General features: G+C 41.3%; 1 protein-coding gene across 7 annotated transcripts in view; it reads left to right on the top strand.

Annotated features, from left to right (window-relative positions):
* U2SURP (U2 snRNP associated SURP domain containing) overlaps positions 1-15,643 on the top strand; it is a 103,341-nt gene that overhangs the window by 82,849 nt on the left and 4,849 nt on the right. For 4 of the 7 annotated variants that reach the window (XM_068280771.1, XM_068280769.1, XM_068280767.1 and 1 more), the window contains exons 19-24: positions 2,074-2,230; positions 2,330-2,479; positions 2,644-2,710; positions 13,487-13,646; positions 13,903-14,013; positions 15,030-15,154. In XM_068280771.1, coding sequence (XP_068136872.1) covers positions 2,074-2,230; positions 2,330-2,479; positions 2,644-2,710; positions 13,487-13,646; positions 13,903-14,013; positions 15,030-15,154 — 770 coding nt within the window. The remainder of the gene's footprint in view (positions 1-2,073; positions 2,231-2,329; positions 2,480-2,643; positions 2,711-13,486; positions 13,647-13,902; positions 14,014-15,029; positions 15,155-15,643) is intronic. The other 3 variants (XM_068280774.1, XM_068280773.1, XM_068280772.1) reach the window with 1 other exon arrangement.

The raw sequence follows: 15,643 nt of genomic DNA, 5'->3' as shown, positions 1-15,643 counted from the left end.
GTCTGTTTCTGTTTCTCCCCACTTCCTTCACTAGTGACAGGTCATCAGAATGTGAATAGAAGTCTTCCCAGCCAGCTCAAATTGCAATAATGAGCTTTAGTGGTGCGTAAGGGTTAGAAATTCTCAAGGTTATACTGTCTGCATTCTCATTCGTTAGACTCCCTCCATTTTGTCCCCAGTGCCTAGGCAAGTCTTGTTACCTGTATCTAAGTTTCAGATATTTACATGCCGCAGTCCAAGCTCACGTAGTCTTATTTTTACAGTCAAAGAGCGGTGTCCACTGCACTTAGAATCTAACCAGTCTCTGTACAGATGACACTTCTATGAATGGGGTGAATGAAACCGTACCTTGTTTCTACAAACTATTTAGAAATTCTGTGGTTCATTGGGACTTACATTGCTGTGATACTCCGTTGTGATACGTAAATCAAACTGAATAGTTGCTGTTCACTTAGTACAGCAAAGGCTCCGTTTCCCTCTGACTCCTAGGTAGTGGTAGTCTGCATGCTGCCTGTGTGCTCCAACACTGCTCCTCCAAGGGTAAGATGAGAATAAACATGTTTTGCTAAGTGTTTGAGTTGTTGCGCAAGCAACAACCATAAGTGCAGTCTACACCATTGTGTCCACTTTCTCAACCTGTATCCAGGGAGAGCAGCCAGCCCTTTACTGGATCTTACATGGAGCAGTGTTGGAGCACACAAGCAGAATGTAGAGTTCCACTTCATCCAGAGACCGGTTGATCATCAACCAGAGGCATCCATAGGAGCCAGAGAAGCACAGAGCATTTACTGTAATAATTCAATGGCAACTATTATAGTTTGGTTTACATAATACAATGGAGTATCACAGCTATGAAAGTCCCACTGAACCAAGGAATTTCTGACTGGTTTGTACAACAGAAACAAGGTACTGTTTCATTTATCTGTGTTCTGTAAAACGACTGTTTAGATTTAAGCGCCGGGGACTCCACTCTCTGACTGTACTGTTTCCATTATCGAGCCTTAGGACCAGCCTGTTGTCCCCTTGGCTGCTCTTCTGCGCTGCTGCTTAGCCTTCTATTTGATAGTCTTATTATCATTAGAAGCCATTAGTGAAAGCCAATGGGAGCCTGGACCACTGGAAACGTTGGGTATGATCAGGTGGAGTTCAGTGTCCATAATATTTCCAGTATCTGACATCCAAAGCCTTAACTGAGGCAGGGGTCACACTCGTCAGCTTTCGTGAGCGTTTTCTGCACAGAAAAACTGATTTCAACTGAGAACTCATGTTGATCAGTGGGCTAGCTAACACTTGAATGCAGGTTTTGACAAAAAAAAAAAACCTGACGTGTTGCGCAATTTGTCAGTTTTCTCTATAAATTACATTAGCTGCTGTAAGGTAGGGGTCACACTTGTCTTTCAGTTTTCCGAAAAGTGTAGAAAACTGAAAGACAAATGTGACCCCTGCCTGAATGGTACAGCCTCGAAAGTGTAACCTCTAAGATTTAGGTGAGCTTCAGTGAGTGGGGCTTTAGAGAAACTAATTTACTCCTTACAAAATTAAATTGTATCTTTTTTTTTTTTTTTTTTTTTTAATTCGAAAAGGCTCCAGTTTTTAATTATTTTTCAAAAGCTTAGAATATGGAAATTCCATGTGACCAGTGAGGGCATAGGATAATGTTCTACCCCCTCATTGAGAACAGTGGCTGACATTGGTGCTAGGGCTTTGATCACCCCGAAAGAGAGTATTTTGTGCTTGCAGCCAAATACAAGATCAGACTACTGTGGGGCTGCATTAGTCTTAGCCACTTTATTAGGTACATCCTTTATCATCTCTGCTTTGAGCTCTGGTGTCCTTGCCCTGGCTCTCATTCCGACTTTCTTCTGTGTATAAAGGTTTGTAGAGCAGATACTACCTCTTGGCAAATGACTTTTCTATGAGGTTCAACATAAGCAGCTTCTATCTTCCTCTCCTAAGGGGTGTACTTTCTGAGCAGCCGAAGAAAACACTTGTCAGTTACATAGTACAGTATACACATCCTATTTCTAGTGCATAATACATAAGTGAAAAATAAAATGTTTGTTGTACTCCTAGGAAGTAATAGATGATTTGGATGGTGCTCCAATAGAGGAAGAGTTAGATGGAGCTCCACTTGAAGATGTTGATGGAATTCCCCTTGATGGAGCCCCTCTTGATGACTTGGATGGTATTCCCATAAAATCCCTGGATGATGACTTAGATGGCATTCCATGTAAGGCAGAGGGAGTGATTCTTTCATTATGTCTGCAAACCTGCTCCTAGGGTGCTTCTATAATGAATCATGTTGTTTTTCCTTCCTTTTCACCAAAAGTGGACCTCGGTGACGATTCTAAAAAGAATGAACCTATTTTTAAAGTCGCACCGTCTAAATGGGAAGCTGTAGATGAATCCGAGCTGGAGTCACAAGGTGAGACTCTACATTCCTCATGCGTGGGCAAACCGCCAACCCTTTTGTTGCATTGTGAGTATGGGTAAAACAAATGTACTGTATATGTTTCTTCCAAGACAGTTTCAGAACAAGCTAAAGCATTCTATGACTTTACTGTTATATTGCATGTTCACAGTGCTTGACCTGCATGGATCAGTCAAAAAATGATTTGTTTATTTTGCTGTAATTTTATTTAGCGGTCACCACATCCAAGTGGGAAATGTTTGATCAACATGAAGAATCTGATGAAGAAGAGATTCCAAAGTAAGAGCAACTCAAGTCTGCTTGGGGTTTACATAGCTGTACATTAACAATAGTTGCACATAGTGTTACTGCAGCAGGGGAAAAAAATCAGAATGGGTTCTGACATGATTTACGTAACTTAGAGGAACTTAGAGGAGCTTAAAGAGGAACTCCAGTGAAAATAATGTAATAAAAAGATGGTAATTTTTACAATAATTATGTATAAATGATTTAGTCAGTATTTGCCCATTGTAAAATCTTTCCTCTCCCTGATTTACATTCTGACATTTATCACATTCTTACTGCTGGCAGGTGATGTCAGTGGAAGTAGCTGCTGCTTGCTTTTTTGGCAGTTGGAAACAGCTGTAAACGGCTATTTCCCACAATGCAACGAGGTTTACAGACTGGAAACTGCCAGGACCATGGTCCTCAGTTTCCTGTGGGAGGGATTTCACCACAATATCAGCCATACAGAGCCCACGATGATCCGTTTGTGAAAAGGGATAGATTTCTCATGGGAAAGGGGATATCAGCTACTGATTGAGATAAAGTTTAATTCTTGGTCACTATTTCTCTTTAAGTGAATATAACTTAATGAATAAAATTGCTTATTTTTTTACAATACAGTAGAATCTCGTTATAGTAAATTGATATAGGACACCTCTGGCCAGGTCCCAGGCAATGCGCCTGTATGAATATATAATGTGTGAACAATTTTGATATAGTAAACTTCTTGGCCATTTCCCATGGAGTTTATTATAAAGGGCTTTTACCGTATTCATTTATAAATGATTTAGCCAATATTTGCTAATTATAAAATATTTCTTCACCCTTCTTTACATTTTTAAATTTATCACAGACGACGGCATCTTTGCTGCTGGCAGTAGCATCACGTTTCTTTATAGGAGGATCGATTTAAATTAAGTGAAGCCACAAAATAGCGATCTAAATTTTTGTTTCACACTTTATTATATTCACAAAAAATTATTTTTCTTCTTCAAAAAGGTAGAAAAATTCTTTGTAAAGCAGCAGAAAAATGTGTGGTACAGACATAAAAAGCAATACAAAAAGCAGATCATAGACACAGTGTGCTTTGTTTGATGAATAAAGGTAATTTCAGTTCAGGCGACGACACTAGTCCGTTTCGGGTTATTGACCCTTCGTCAGGCCCTTACAAAGCATAGAGAATTATCTTGACCAGAGGATATATACAGTCATTAAAATGAATTTAATTAGTAAAGAGGTATCTGTTCCAACCAGACACAACCCGGCACCTGACTGATGGCTGACATAGGGAAACTCAGCTGCAAACACAGTAGCATCACTGCAGGATGTTTAAAGTACACCTGAACTGAGAGGGATATGGTGGCTAGCTACCATATTGATTTCCTTTTAAAGAGGGATTGTTAGCCACAAAATCAAATTCCATTTAAACACTGCAATGTTTGTAATGCTGCCAGGAATCTCACCTTGCAGTGTAAGCTCTCCTATCTATTTAGAACTGTCTCTGCTGTAGTTATCTTTTCTCAGTCACCCAGCCTCTATTCTATGCCATCGCTGAGGAGAAAGCTTGTAATCTGCCCTCACACATTTCTGCTTCTCACTGATTGGTCTGAGCACACTTCAGTGTGACAGGCTGAGGCTGCAACATGATCCTGTGCTCACATGTAGAGATGTCGCGAACCTCCGATTTTCGGTTCGCGAACCTTCGCGGAAGGTTCGGTTCGCGAACCGCTATGGACTTTAATGCGGATGCAAACTTTGAAAAATAGAAAAAATTATGCTGGCCACAAAAGTGATGGAAAAGATGTTTCAAGGGGTCTAACACCTGGAGGGGGGCATGGCGGAGTGGGATACATGCCCAAAGTCCCGGGGAAAAATCTGGATTTGACGCAAAGCAGCGTTTTAAGGGCAGAAATCACATTGAATGCTAAATTGCAGGCCTAAAGTGCTTTCAAACATCTTGCATGGGTATACATCAATTAGGGAGTGTCATTAGAGTTCTGCTTCACACTGACACACCAAACTCACTGTGTAACGCACCGCAAACAGCTGTTTGCGTAGTGACGGCCGTGCTGGACTGGTGCGCACCGTGGCCAGAGTGTAGGCCGTGGCGGTTTTCAAGCCCATATGGTCGCCGGTCTGTGGTAGCTCAATGATAGAACAACAGTGACTGTCCAGCTGATCAAATTTGGTCTGACCACAATGAAGCAACGACCTTATTATCTTCTTGTATGTAGGTAGGCATAGGTAGGTGTCCCAGTAGTTAGCTAGGCATAGGTAGGAGTCCCAGTATAGGTAGGTAGGCATAGGTAGAAGTCCCAGTATAGGTAGGTAGGCATAGGTAGGTGCCTCAGTAGTTAGCAAGACATAGGTAGGAGACCCAGTAGTTAGCTAGGCATAGTTAGGAGACCCAGTATAGGTAGGTAGGCATAGGTAGGTCCCCTAGTATAGGTAGGTAGGTGTCCCCGTATAGGTAAGTAGGTGCCCCAGTAGTTAGGTAGGCATAGGTAGGTGTCCCAGTATAGATAGTTAGGCAGGGCCTGGCTGGCACAGTAATAACAATTACCAAGGTCCAGCTGCAACAGATAGGGCTGTATAATTCAGTGAGCAACACACACAAAAAAAAACACATCAGGAAAACATTAGAGCTCTCAAAAGAGCTGTTGAGGGGTGCTATTTTAGCAATAACAATCAGCCAGGAGCAAGCCAAGAGCCTAACTAATCTTTCCCTAGGAGAACAAGTCTGCAGCAGCTGTCCCTAGTCTGTCTCTAGCAGGCACACAAGTGAGTGTAATGGCCGGCAAACCTGCCTTATATAAGGGGGGGGGGGGGGGGGCCTCCAGGGCTTTGTGTAGCCTGAATGGCTACAATGTGCCTGCTGACTGTGATGCAGAGGGTCAATGTTGACCCTCATAGTGCATTATGGGGCGAATCGAACTTCCGCAAAAGTTTGCTTGGTCCAGGCGAAGGCGAACCCCCAAAGTTCGCCTGGAACCGTTCGCCGGCGAACCGTATGCTACATCTCTACTCACATGTAATTACAAGCAAGCCAGAGATGACACAGCAGTTTGGAGGACAAAAGAAAAAAAATTGAGGGAGAAAATGACATCAGGATTTAGCTTAGCGCTATGGCAAAAAGACATGGCCCCTGCAAGGAACAGAATTCTCTTCATTAACTATATAAAATTCACTGAAATCAAAACATGGACAGTACAATAAATCTGTTTTGTAAGTAGATAAAGTATTTTTCCTGGCATAGTATGGCTGATTCTCCTGCTTTAAACAATGCCAGCTGCCTAAAAGTCCTGCTGATCTTTGGTTGCAGTAGTGTCTTAATCACACCTGAAATGAGTATGCAGCTAATCCAGTTAGACTTCAGTCACAAACATCTGATCTGCATGCTTGTTCAGGGTCTATGGCTAAAAGTATTAGAAATAGAGGGTCTGCAGGACAGCCAAGCAATCTGCATGGTTTAAAAGGATATACATATGTCAGGCAACATATTCCTCTCAGTTCACATGTCATTTAAGTGCGCAAAAGCAACACCTGGTCTCTCATAATGCTCTGGGGCAGAATACTGTAACCATCATAGCCTAGGCTACACATCACTGGGAGGGTGGGGTGCATACATGATAAAAGGCGTCTGAAAAAAAGGGCACAGGGAAGATTGCAGCAAGTAGAATAATGCTAAAATTCTGTGACACTAATTGCAGGAGGGTGAGAAATGTGTAGGAGATATTTTCTAAAGCCTGGAGTCCTACCATCAAAAGTCAGAAGAATCGGAATCAATTTATTTTGCCAAGTGCAGTGGTTGCCGCACCCGGAATTATTTGTGGTACACATTGGCATAGAGCATAGTGCAAGAACAACAACAACATCAGAACATAACTAGCAAGTAGCAATACAGAAATGCATTGAAGGACAAGGAACATAGTAGTACAAGTACATGTGCAAAATGAAAATACGTAGAACGTAGCAGCTGGTCCTGCAATTTGGTTAATTAGTCCTAGGTGCAAGTACAATGAAATGAAGAATGAAGAATTGCCCCAGGTTGAGTACCTACAGGCTATTTAGGTCTGGATGACAGACCTGCTATTTAGCTTTGCTGTGTGCATGGCTCGAGTTCAGAAGGCGCACAGCTTGGGTTGGGTACAAGTGAACCTGTACCCAACTGTTTATGGAGTGACACACGGGCCTGAGTTGTAGAGCTCGCCAGCCCTTTCCCTCACTGAGTTGTTTCCACTGGCTAACTGTATAGATATACAGTTTTTCGCAAATGATTCAGTCTCCCTCTTAATGAGCGAAGTGTCTGATTTGTTGGGAAAGGAGGCTCCACAACTTTGAAGAGACTCAGAGATGAAGATAACTAAAGTTTTTTTTTTTTTTTTTTTTTTTACTTACCTGGGCTTCCTCCAGCACCATAAGCACGGATGCATCCCTCGCTGTCCTCGCGCTGTTGTCCATGGTAACTGGCTCAGTTGCGTCAGTCCGGGTCTACTGCGCATGCGCAGTAGATCCGTGCATTAACAGAAGACCCAGACTGGACATGACTGAGCCTGTTACCAGGGCTGATCGCGGCTGAACAGGGGACCGCGGGAGGACGACAAGGGATGCATCTGTGCTTATGGGGCTGGAGGAAGCACCGGGTAAGTAAAAAATATTTAGTTCTCTTCATCTGAGTCTCTTAAGCAAGCCAACTACAGAATTATGTTACCAGCTATAATTTAACACATGCTTTACCACACCTAGCCACTTGGTGTCTCTCAACTACAGTATACACCTTTTTCTTTTCTTAGAATTAGAGTTAGAAATACACTGACATTGCATTACCTTTTTATATGAGGAAAACGTTGTTTGCAATCCTTTTGCAGGTTTTCTGTCCAGGAATTCATTTATTAGTCATTTTTAGTTGATAAGGGGTGAAGATTACAAATTTGAAACACTGATAACGAGACACAGTACTGCAAGAGGACCCCTACCCCATCACATTCAGTTTATGAGTTGAGAGAACATTGGATACAGTAGATATGAAAGGTACCATTAACTACAGGTAATAGTTCTTTGATGGGGTACCCAGGAAGATTGGTAGACAGTTTTAAAGGGTTACATTTTGAACAGTCACGGTTTTAACATGTTAAACATGAGATAAATTGCTAGAGGGGAGAGGAAGAGAATCTACGGAATGGGGGTGCAGCTGTAACTAGGTCATATTAGTTAGGCTTGGTTAAATTATGAGCTAGTTAGTTTGCAGGAGCACAAGAAACACATGAAACACATAAGGACAAAGCGATATTGGTATAAATTTTATTCTCCGGTTGACTGTACCCCAATGAAGGAGTTGGCAGAGCTGGGCAGCACACTAGCGGGTTGATTCATTATAACAAATAGCGTGCCTTATCAGGGTTAACGTGCCTTAGCAGAGTTAGCATGCCTTATCAGAGTAGCACAGCAAGCACTATGAACTCATGGCTGCTAATTGGCAATGACGAGAGCTCCACTCATCCTGCCCTGTGCCCCTGCGGGTCCAATCACTTTAAGGGCCTTTTTCCACTACCCTGCGATTTGCAGTTTGATTCTGATCGCAAAACGCAAGGTACATTAAACTAATGGAAATATTATGGGTAATTTAAAATGGGTACATTAAACTAATGGAAACAGCAGCAGCCATTTCCATTAGTGTGATCCGATTGCGATGTGATTTTGGTCCAAGCGCAGTCGTCGTCCTGATGCGTTTTGGATGAGTTTGAGCTCTACTATACTATAGAGTATAGTAGCGCAATCACATGGTAGAAATTGAAACGTAATCGCGATCACATTTCATAGTGGAAAAGAGCCCTTAAGGACCTTATCCCTGCACTTTGATTGGCCCATTAGGCTGCCTGTCAAGTTTCCTTTCAAGTGACAGGCTGCCGAGTGGGCCAATCAAAATGCGGTGATAATGTCCTTTAAAGTGATTGGACCCGCCGGGGCTCTTGGCAGGACGAGTGGAGCTCTCGTCATTGCCAATTAGCGCTCGCTATGCTACACTGATGAGGCACGTTAACTCTAAGGCATGTTAACTCAGATAGGGCACGTCAACTCTGATAAGGCACGTTATTTGTTATAGTTATAGTGAATTAACCCCTAGGAGTGATGGAGGAAAAGTGGATAAGTCTAGCAGTAGCATTCTAGATTGATTGTAGTGGGGAGAGCCTATTGACAGACAGAACTGAGAGAAGGCTGTTGAGTAATTAAAGCAAACCTAAGACAGCTTTAAAGAGACTCTGAAGTCTCGTTTTTCCCAGCTTTATCCTTATAATACCGTTCAGCATGATTGCCCCACTAAATTTGCTGCATCCCCGCGGCAGATGCATGATTTATTGCTGACATAGAGCCCTGCAAAGCTCCCGCGCTTCACAGGGCGTTTCTTCCTAGAGGGGCAGAGCTATGAGCTGTAGCTTTGCCTCCTCCGCAGTCAATCTCCTGTGATCGCCGCCTCTCCTCGACCCTCTGTCTTCCTTTCACTGAGAGGGGCGGGGAGGAGGCTGAGATCGGCAGAGATTGATTGCGGAGAGGCTGAGCTACAGCTCAAAGCTCAGCCTCTCCAGGAAGAGAAGCCCTGCATGTCAGGGCAGCACAATCTGCGACCAACAAAGTCGTAGAACTTTGCTGGGCTATTACTAAGCAATAAATCATTCATCTGCCACAGGGATGCGGCGAATTTAGTGGGGCAATCATGCTGAACAGGATTATAAGGAAAAAGCTGGTAAAAAACGAGACTTCAGTGTCCCTTTAAGATAGTGAGATACTTACCTAAGAGGAGGAATCCTCCAGAGGCTTCCCGCATCCTCCTCCAGACCGCTGCTGCCTGAGACCCTCTGACAGTTTTCAGGAGAGCAGTCATGCTGTGCCTGCCTAGAAGTACAGAGCCGCTCATGGACGAGCATTTTTGGCTTACTGCACAGGCGCAGCCATATTTGTAAAGATGCAATACGGCTGCCCTCATACACAGCAGGGAGCGCGGCCACAAGAACATACATTATACTTTCGTTGTCTTTTGGCTTAGGATGCAATATGTGTGTGTGAGAGGTTAGGCAAATGGAAACCATAGTAGGGTGCAATCACAGTGAGGGCAACTGTGTTCTGCTTTAGCTTTTCTATCCTATCAAGAAAGGAGAGAGGACAAACAGGACTTAGGTAGAACGAGCTGCAGCAGGAAATGATCATAGCAGTCAGACATGGATTTCCAGAACACCCGCTGAGCAGCCTGCATGCATCAGCAGACCCCGTACACATTGTGCATACCCGTATATTCTGGCGTATAAGACGACACCCCAACTTTTCCAGTTAAAATATAGTTTGGGATATACTAGATACACCAAATGAAAATTTTAAAAGAATCATATACTGGTGCTATGTATGAACAGATACTGGTGCTGTACTGTATGTGGTACCCAGTTTATAACCGTATATAGACAATTGACTGGTTGGATTGGTCAGCTCTCCCTGTCTCCCTGTTTATCAGAGCGGTATGGAGGAATAGATTGCGCTGTGCCCATAAAACACGCCTCTTTCACCCTTCTGGCCCACCGTTGTATCCTATTTGCTTCCTTCTCTGCTTCTCAGATTTCACACGTGCGCCTGCGCCGCTTCACTACTGTCCTCAGCAGCAAGATCTGAGAGGCGGTAACGGGATATGGCGTATCTCCCGGCATCAATGACACCCGGCGTATAAGACGACCCCTGACTTTTCAGATGATTTTCAAGGGTTAAAAAGTAGTCTTATACGACAGAATATACAGTAGTTAAATTTAAATAATGACAGGATGTCTTTTCGGCTAGTTAAAATTGTACAGACCCATGGGCAGTTTGACTGTTTCTGGTTAATAAATGGTATTACTATTGATTTATAAAGCGCCAACATATTCTGTGGCACTGTACAAAGTAAGATATAGTGCATGGGGTACATAATACAGTGGTGTACACCAAATATAGACATTGCCACATAATACAGAATTAGTAGAACAGTAATTACAGGGATATATGTATCATGATGAATAAAATGTATAACAAATTCCAAGATACAAAAGGGTGAGAGAGCCCTGGGCTGGTGAGCTTACACTTTAAAGATGAACTGTAACCAAGTGCTGAGCTTCATCCAAATCAGTAGCTGATACCTCCTTTCCCATGAGAAATCTTTACCTTTTCTCAGACATATAATCGGGGTTCTGTGTGGCTGATATTGTTTTGAAACCCCTCCCACAGTGTGATGTCAGCACCTGGGTACTGACCTCACACTGTGGGAGCCTTGTTGCATTGTGGGAAATAACCACTGTTTCCAACTGCCATAAAAGCAGCATCTCCTTCCACAGACCTCAGCTGCCAGCAGTAAAGATGTCGCCATGTGATAAATTTCAGAATGTAAATCAGGGAAAGGAAAGATGTTTACAATGGGAAAAACTAACTAAATCATTTATAAATAATTATTGTAAAAATTAAGCACTTATTATATATACAATTATTTTCACTGCAGTTCCTCTTTAAATGATATTGTTTATATAAAATTTAAAATAAAAAAAGGAATCTTTTCCCCAGCTTCCATTAAATCCTCTGTGGCAATAGCATAGGCACAGAAGAGAAAAACATGAAGAAAGTGGTATCTTTAGTTAATAAAATGTGTTTTTGATAATAATGCAAAAAGAGGGAAGGCCCGCACGGTGTCCTAAAATCAAAATCCTTTATTATACGTATCCAAAAATCAACACACATGATCACGCATCTCCAGCTGACATGTTTCAGACCTGCTGGTCCTTAATTATAGCTATATAAGCTGTGATTAAGGACCAGTAGGTCTGAAACATGTCAGCTGGAGATGCGTGATCATGTGTGTTGATTTTTGGATACGTCCATAATAAAGGATTTTGATTTTAGGACAACGTGCGGGCCTTCCCTCTTTTTGCTGCAGATTCTTGGATTTGGCCATCCTGGTCCCCAGCACTGTCCTGGTTTGAGTGAGCGGTGTTTTCGGTGGTTTTCTTTTTGATAATAATGAATGGCGTTTTTTTCTTCATGTAAAATACACTTAGAGGTGTAGATGATCCCCTTAATGTTTTGATAAACTGAGAAAAGGTTAGAAAGTCTGAGAAGCTTTTATTGCTAGCTGTTTCTCCAGTTAAGACAGTTAGCCCTTGTTTCTTGTTCCTTGTCATCATTAATGCCATTACATAGCAGATGTTTTCCTATAACAGTTGTTTGCACAACCCAAGTAAAATCAGCCTATGGGCAACGTGTGACTACACTGTTTGCCTTAATCTGAATTTTATGCAAAATACTGTGGCCAGATTGTGTAGGTTTCGGTCGTGACATTCAGATTCAGACTATTTTTCCTGAGTACATGTCTCCAGGTAAATATTAAATATTATATATGAATATTTTATGTCTGCCAGATGCAGATAGTAACATGAGTCACTCCAAGCAAGACCATCAATTTTTGGCATATGTAAATATAAACTGCTGTTCCAACATGAGTGAGAAGATCAGAGATACCTGGGGACCTGCAGAATGATTCTCCCAGACACACAGTTCTTTATCCTAGTGAATAAACAAGACTGACCAATTTGACTTTTCTACAGGAAAAAAAGTATTTAAAAAAAAAAAAAAAAACATTTTTTGGTTTTTAACAATAAAAACATTAGAAAAATACAGTGCTGGTCCATATATTGTTACACTTTGTAAAACAGATATTAGATATATTCCATAACATCTTAAAGTGGAATTAGGCAGTATACATTTGTAAACCATGCTTATCACTTTATTTAAAACAGCGATAGTTACAATATATGGATTACATATATGTCAATGGGTTGGGCAATTTTTTGTGCAAGATCAGCTGGTTACACTATCACAACCATTGTAGACAGCAAAATCCACAAGTCTGTTTGCTCTGGTCATGAGTAATAGCTATAGTAGGTAAAAATCTGTACTATAGATCATTAAAAGTAGTAAAAGTCAAATTAATAGAACAAGGGGAATGGTGGAGTCCAGATAAGTCATTAAGCTTATATTTTCTAGGTATAATGATCAATGCCAGGGGTACGTCCAAACATTGGACATTCTGCTACTGTTCTAGCAGCTTATTTAACTCTTTGGACTCTCTGTTAAGGGACCACAGCGTCCAGGTTTTAGAGTACTGGTCCCATTGGCCCTGTAATGTCTTGACCATATTTTTCATATCACTTATGTGGTCTAAGTATCGGACTAGTTCCCTTAAAGTTATATGTCCCCCACTTGCACACACGTGTACTAAGAGTGTTTTAGCTGCACTTAGGATGTGTCTTACCACTGAGCACTTGTAGGGTTCCGTGCTCCAAGTATTGAGGTGTAGGAGAACATTTCCCTGTCAGTCATCTCCTTTATTAGCTTTTCCATCATCTGCCAAAAGGGTCCTTCCTTTACAGCTATTCAATCAACTGTCTCTTTGATCCTTTGGAAGCACTGGTATTCTCAAGTGATCGTGAAGACTGGTGGCTCTGTTCTGCATTCTCTCACACACGCAGTACGTAGCAATATGTCTTTGGGCACAATCAGGGACACGAGTGCTCCCGAAGCCTTCCAAGGGCTCACAGAGGCCGAGTAATTTCACCGGGGAACAGTGCTGGAATAAGGGGACAAGGAAGGCTCAGTAAGAGCCCAGAGCTTTACCTCGTCATAGAGAAATATCTGACTTTTTTTTCTCACTACAGATTTGCTTTACATAGTTTCCATTTTAAATGTATTTTTTTTAATAATCCTTGATGCACTTGTTTACTTTTCTAGTCAAGAAGAGGAGAGTGAGGATGAAGATGATACACAGAGTTCTAAATCAGAAGACCAACACTACTATTCTAATCCTATCAGAGATGACATGTCTGATTCTAAATCACTGAAATACTCTGAAATGAGTGAAGAAAAACGTGCCAAACTTCGAGAAATCGAGGTCAGTGAAGAAGTTAAATTTTTCTTAACACTTATTCAAACTAACTTAATGTTTTATTTGTATTGGCACTCATGAGATAACTGAGTAACTTTTTGTGGACCAGTAGATCTCCTCTTCCTGTGGTGCGACTGACACTGAGGTCCACTCATGTCTTCTTTTTACTCTTCAAAGTGATTACTTGTTACTGCAAAGCTTAAAATGCATGGAAAGTGCTAGTACTATTCACACTGAAAACTAATTTTTCTTCTTTTTTAAGCTGAAAGTAATGAAGTTCCAAGATGAAATTGAATCTGGGAAGAGGCCAAAGAAGTCAGGGCAGAGTATTCAGGAGCAGGTGGAACACTATCGGGACAAGCTGCTACAAAGGGTACCGTCGTTACTCATATATGTGCTCACCTCTTATCTTCCTCAGCTTAAATTTCTGCTTGTGAGCCGCCTCGTGAATCGCCACCCATTTCAGCTTTTAGTTTTCTAAAGAGGGCTAGCATGTAGTCAGATGTATAATGTTTCACTGTGAAATCATATGACATATACAACTGTCAGGCATTTGTTTATTATATTAGGGTGGTGTAAAGGTCGGTGCAGTTCATACTAATCTGGCTTTGGTTATTTGTTGCCTTGTAACGTTAGAGGCCTATAGTATAGAGTGTAGGAGAGGCTTGTGGCGGCTACTGATAGTTCAGGATGTTCTGTCTCTATTGTGTACTTTGCCACTTATTCTTTTACCCCGTGAGAGTGCCCAAATGAACTTCAGTAAACTCTATAGTCCTCAGATTCGCTGTTTCATCAGATCAGAAGATAAATGAAACGTTCAAGGGGTAGCGGAGGTGTAGTGTGTCTGTAACAAAAGCTAACCTGTACTCTCTTCCTTATCAGATAACCACCTGGCTTTAGGGTCTCTTGTGTCTTTCAACTTACAAAAAGTCATGATTCTGACAATCACCTATGTGAAACTGAAGCTGTTTTCCCACAGTGGCCAATTGACAGAATTCTTTTCATATGCAAATGTGTGTTAAGTTACCATCTTCTTAGGACTTTCCCCACTAGGCAGAATTGTCTGGTGTTGAATAACAAATTTGATGATTGCAGAATTGGTGCACTGCTTTAGTGATTTAGATTAATTTCTTATATTTATACAGCATCAGATTGCGCATTGCTGTACCCAAGAGTAGAAAACAAATCTCACTTACCCCTCTTTTGAGTTGTAATCTTGTCACATTTTAGGGCCTCTCATTACTCTGTTTCAGATAATCCTTAACACCGAAAAAAATTAACAGATTTAAGCACAAAATATTTAAAAAGAGCTGTAGAAAATTTGTGTTCCCTTTGAGATCACTAGGTGGCAGTATGCTTTTAATAATCACAACTCCCATTGCTTTGCAGGAAAGAGAAAAAGAGCAGGAAAGGGAACGAGAAAGAGATAAGAAAGATAAAGAAAAGTTTGAATATCGATCAAAAGAAAAGAAAGACAAAGACAAAGAAGAGTCCACCCCAACAAGGAAAGAGAGGTCAGTATGGGAAACTGGTTATAATGGACTGGTTTATTTATATAATAGCACTTACATTTAGAACGGTTTCTGCCTCATCTTGATTAAGACTGCTATAAGAGAGATTTCTATAGGCGCTTGGGTAATTATAAATTCCCTGTATTTCATACATGACTGGAATACCATACTTCTGTAACCTTTTATCACTTTCAAAGAAAAAAGACCCTCTTATAGTGGACGTTAAATGTTCAAAGAATGTAGCAACACGACTGTATATTCAAAAAAGTAACAGTTTATTAAACAACCAAAGACATAATTAAAAGCTATAAAAACTATTTAAAAAATCCCCAAAACACTACGAATATATAGATCTCCTGGTAACTTCATTAATAGCAATGTATGGCCACAAAGTTGGGCTAATTTATGCAAAAATAATGGGTAAGTTTTATATAAAAAGGTGGTAATCAAAAAGATCCCTGCACCCTAAAGTGCATATGCATTAATCATGCA

The sequence above is a fragment of the Hyperolius riggenbachi genome, chromosome 4, assembly GCF_040937935.1.
Source record: "Hyperolius riggenbachi isolate aHypRig1 chromosome 4, aHypRig1.pri, whole genome shotgun sequence".
Classification (NCBI taxonomy): domain Eukaryota; kingdom Metazoa; phylum Chordata; class Amphibia; order Anura; family Hyperoliidae; genus Hyperolius; species Hyperolius riggenbachi.
This window is presented reverse-complemented; position numbering and strand designations above follow the sequence as displayed.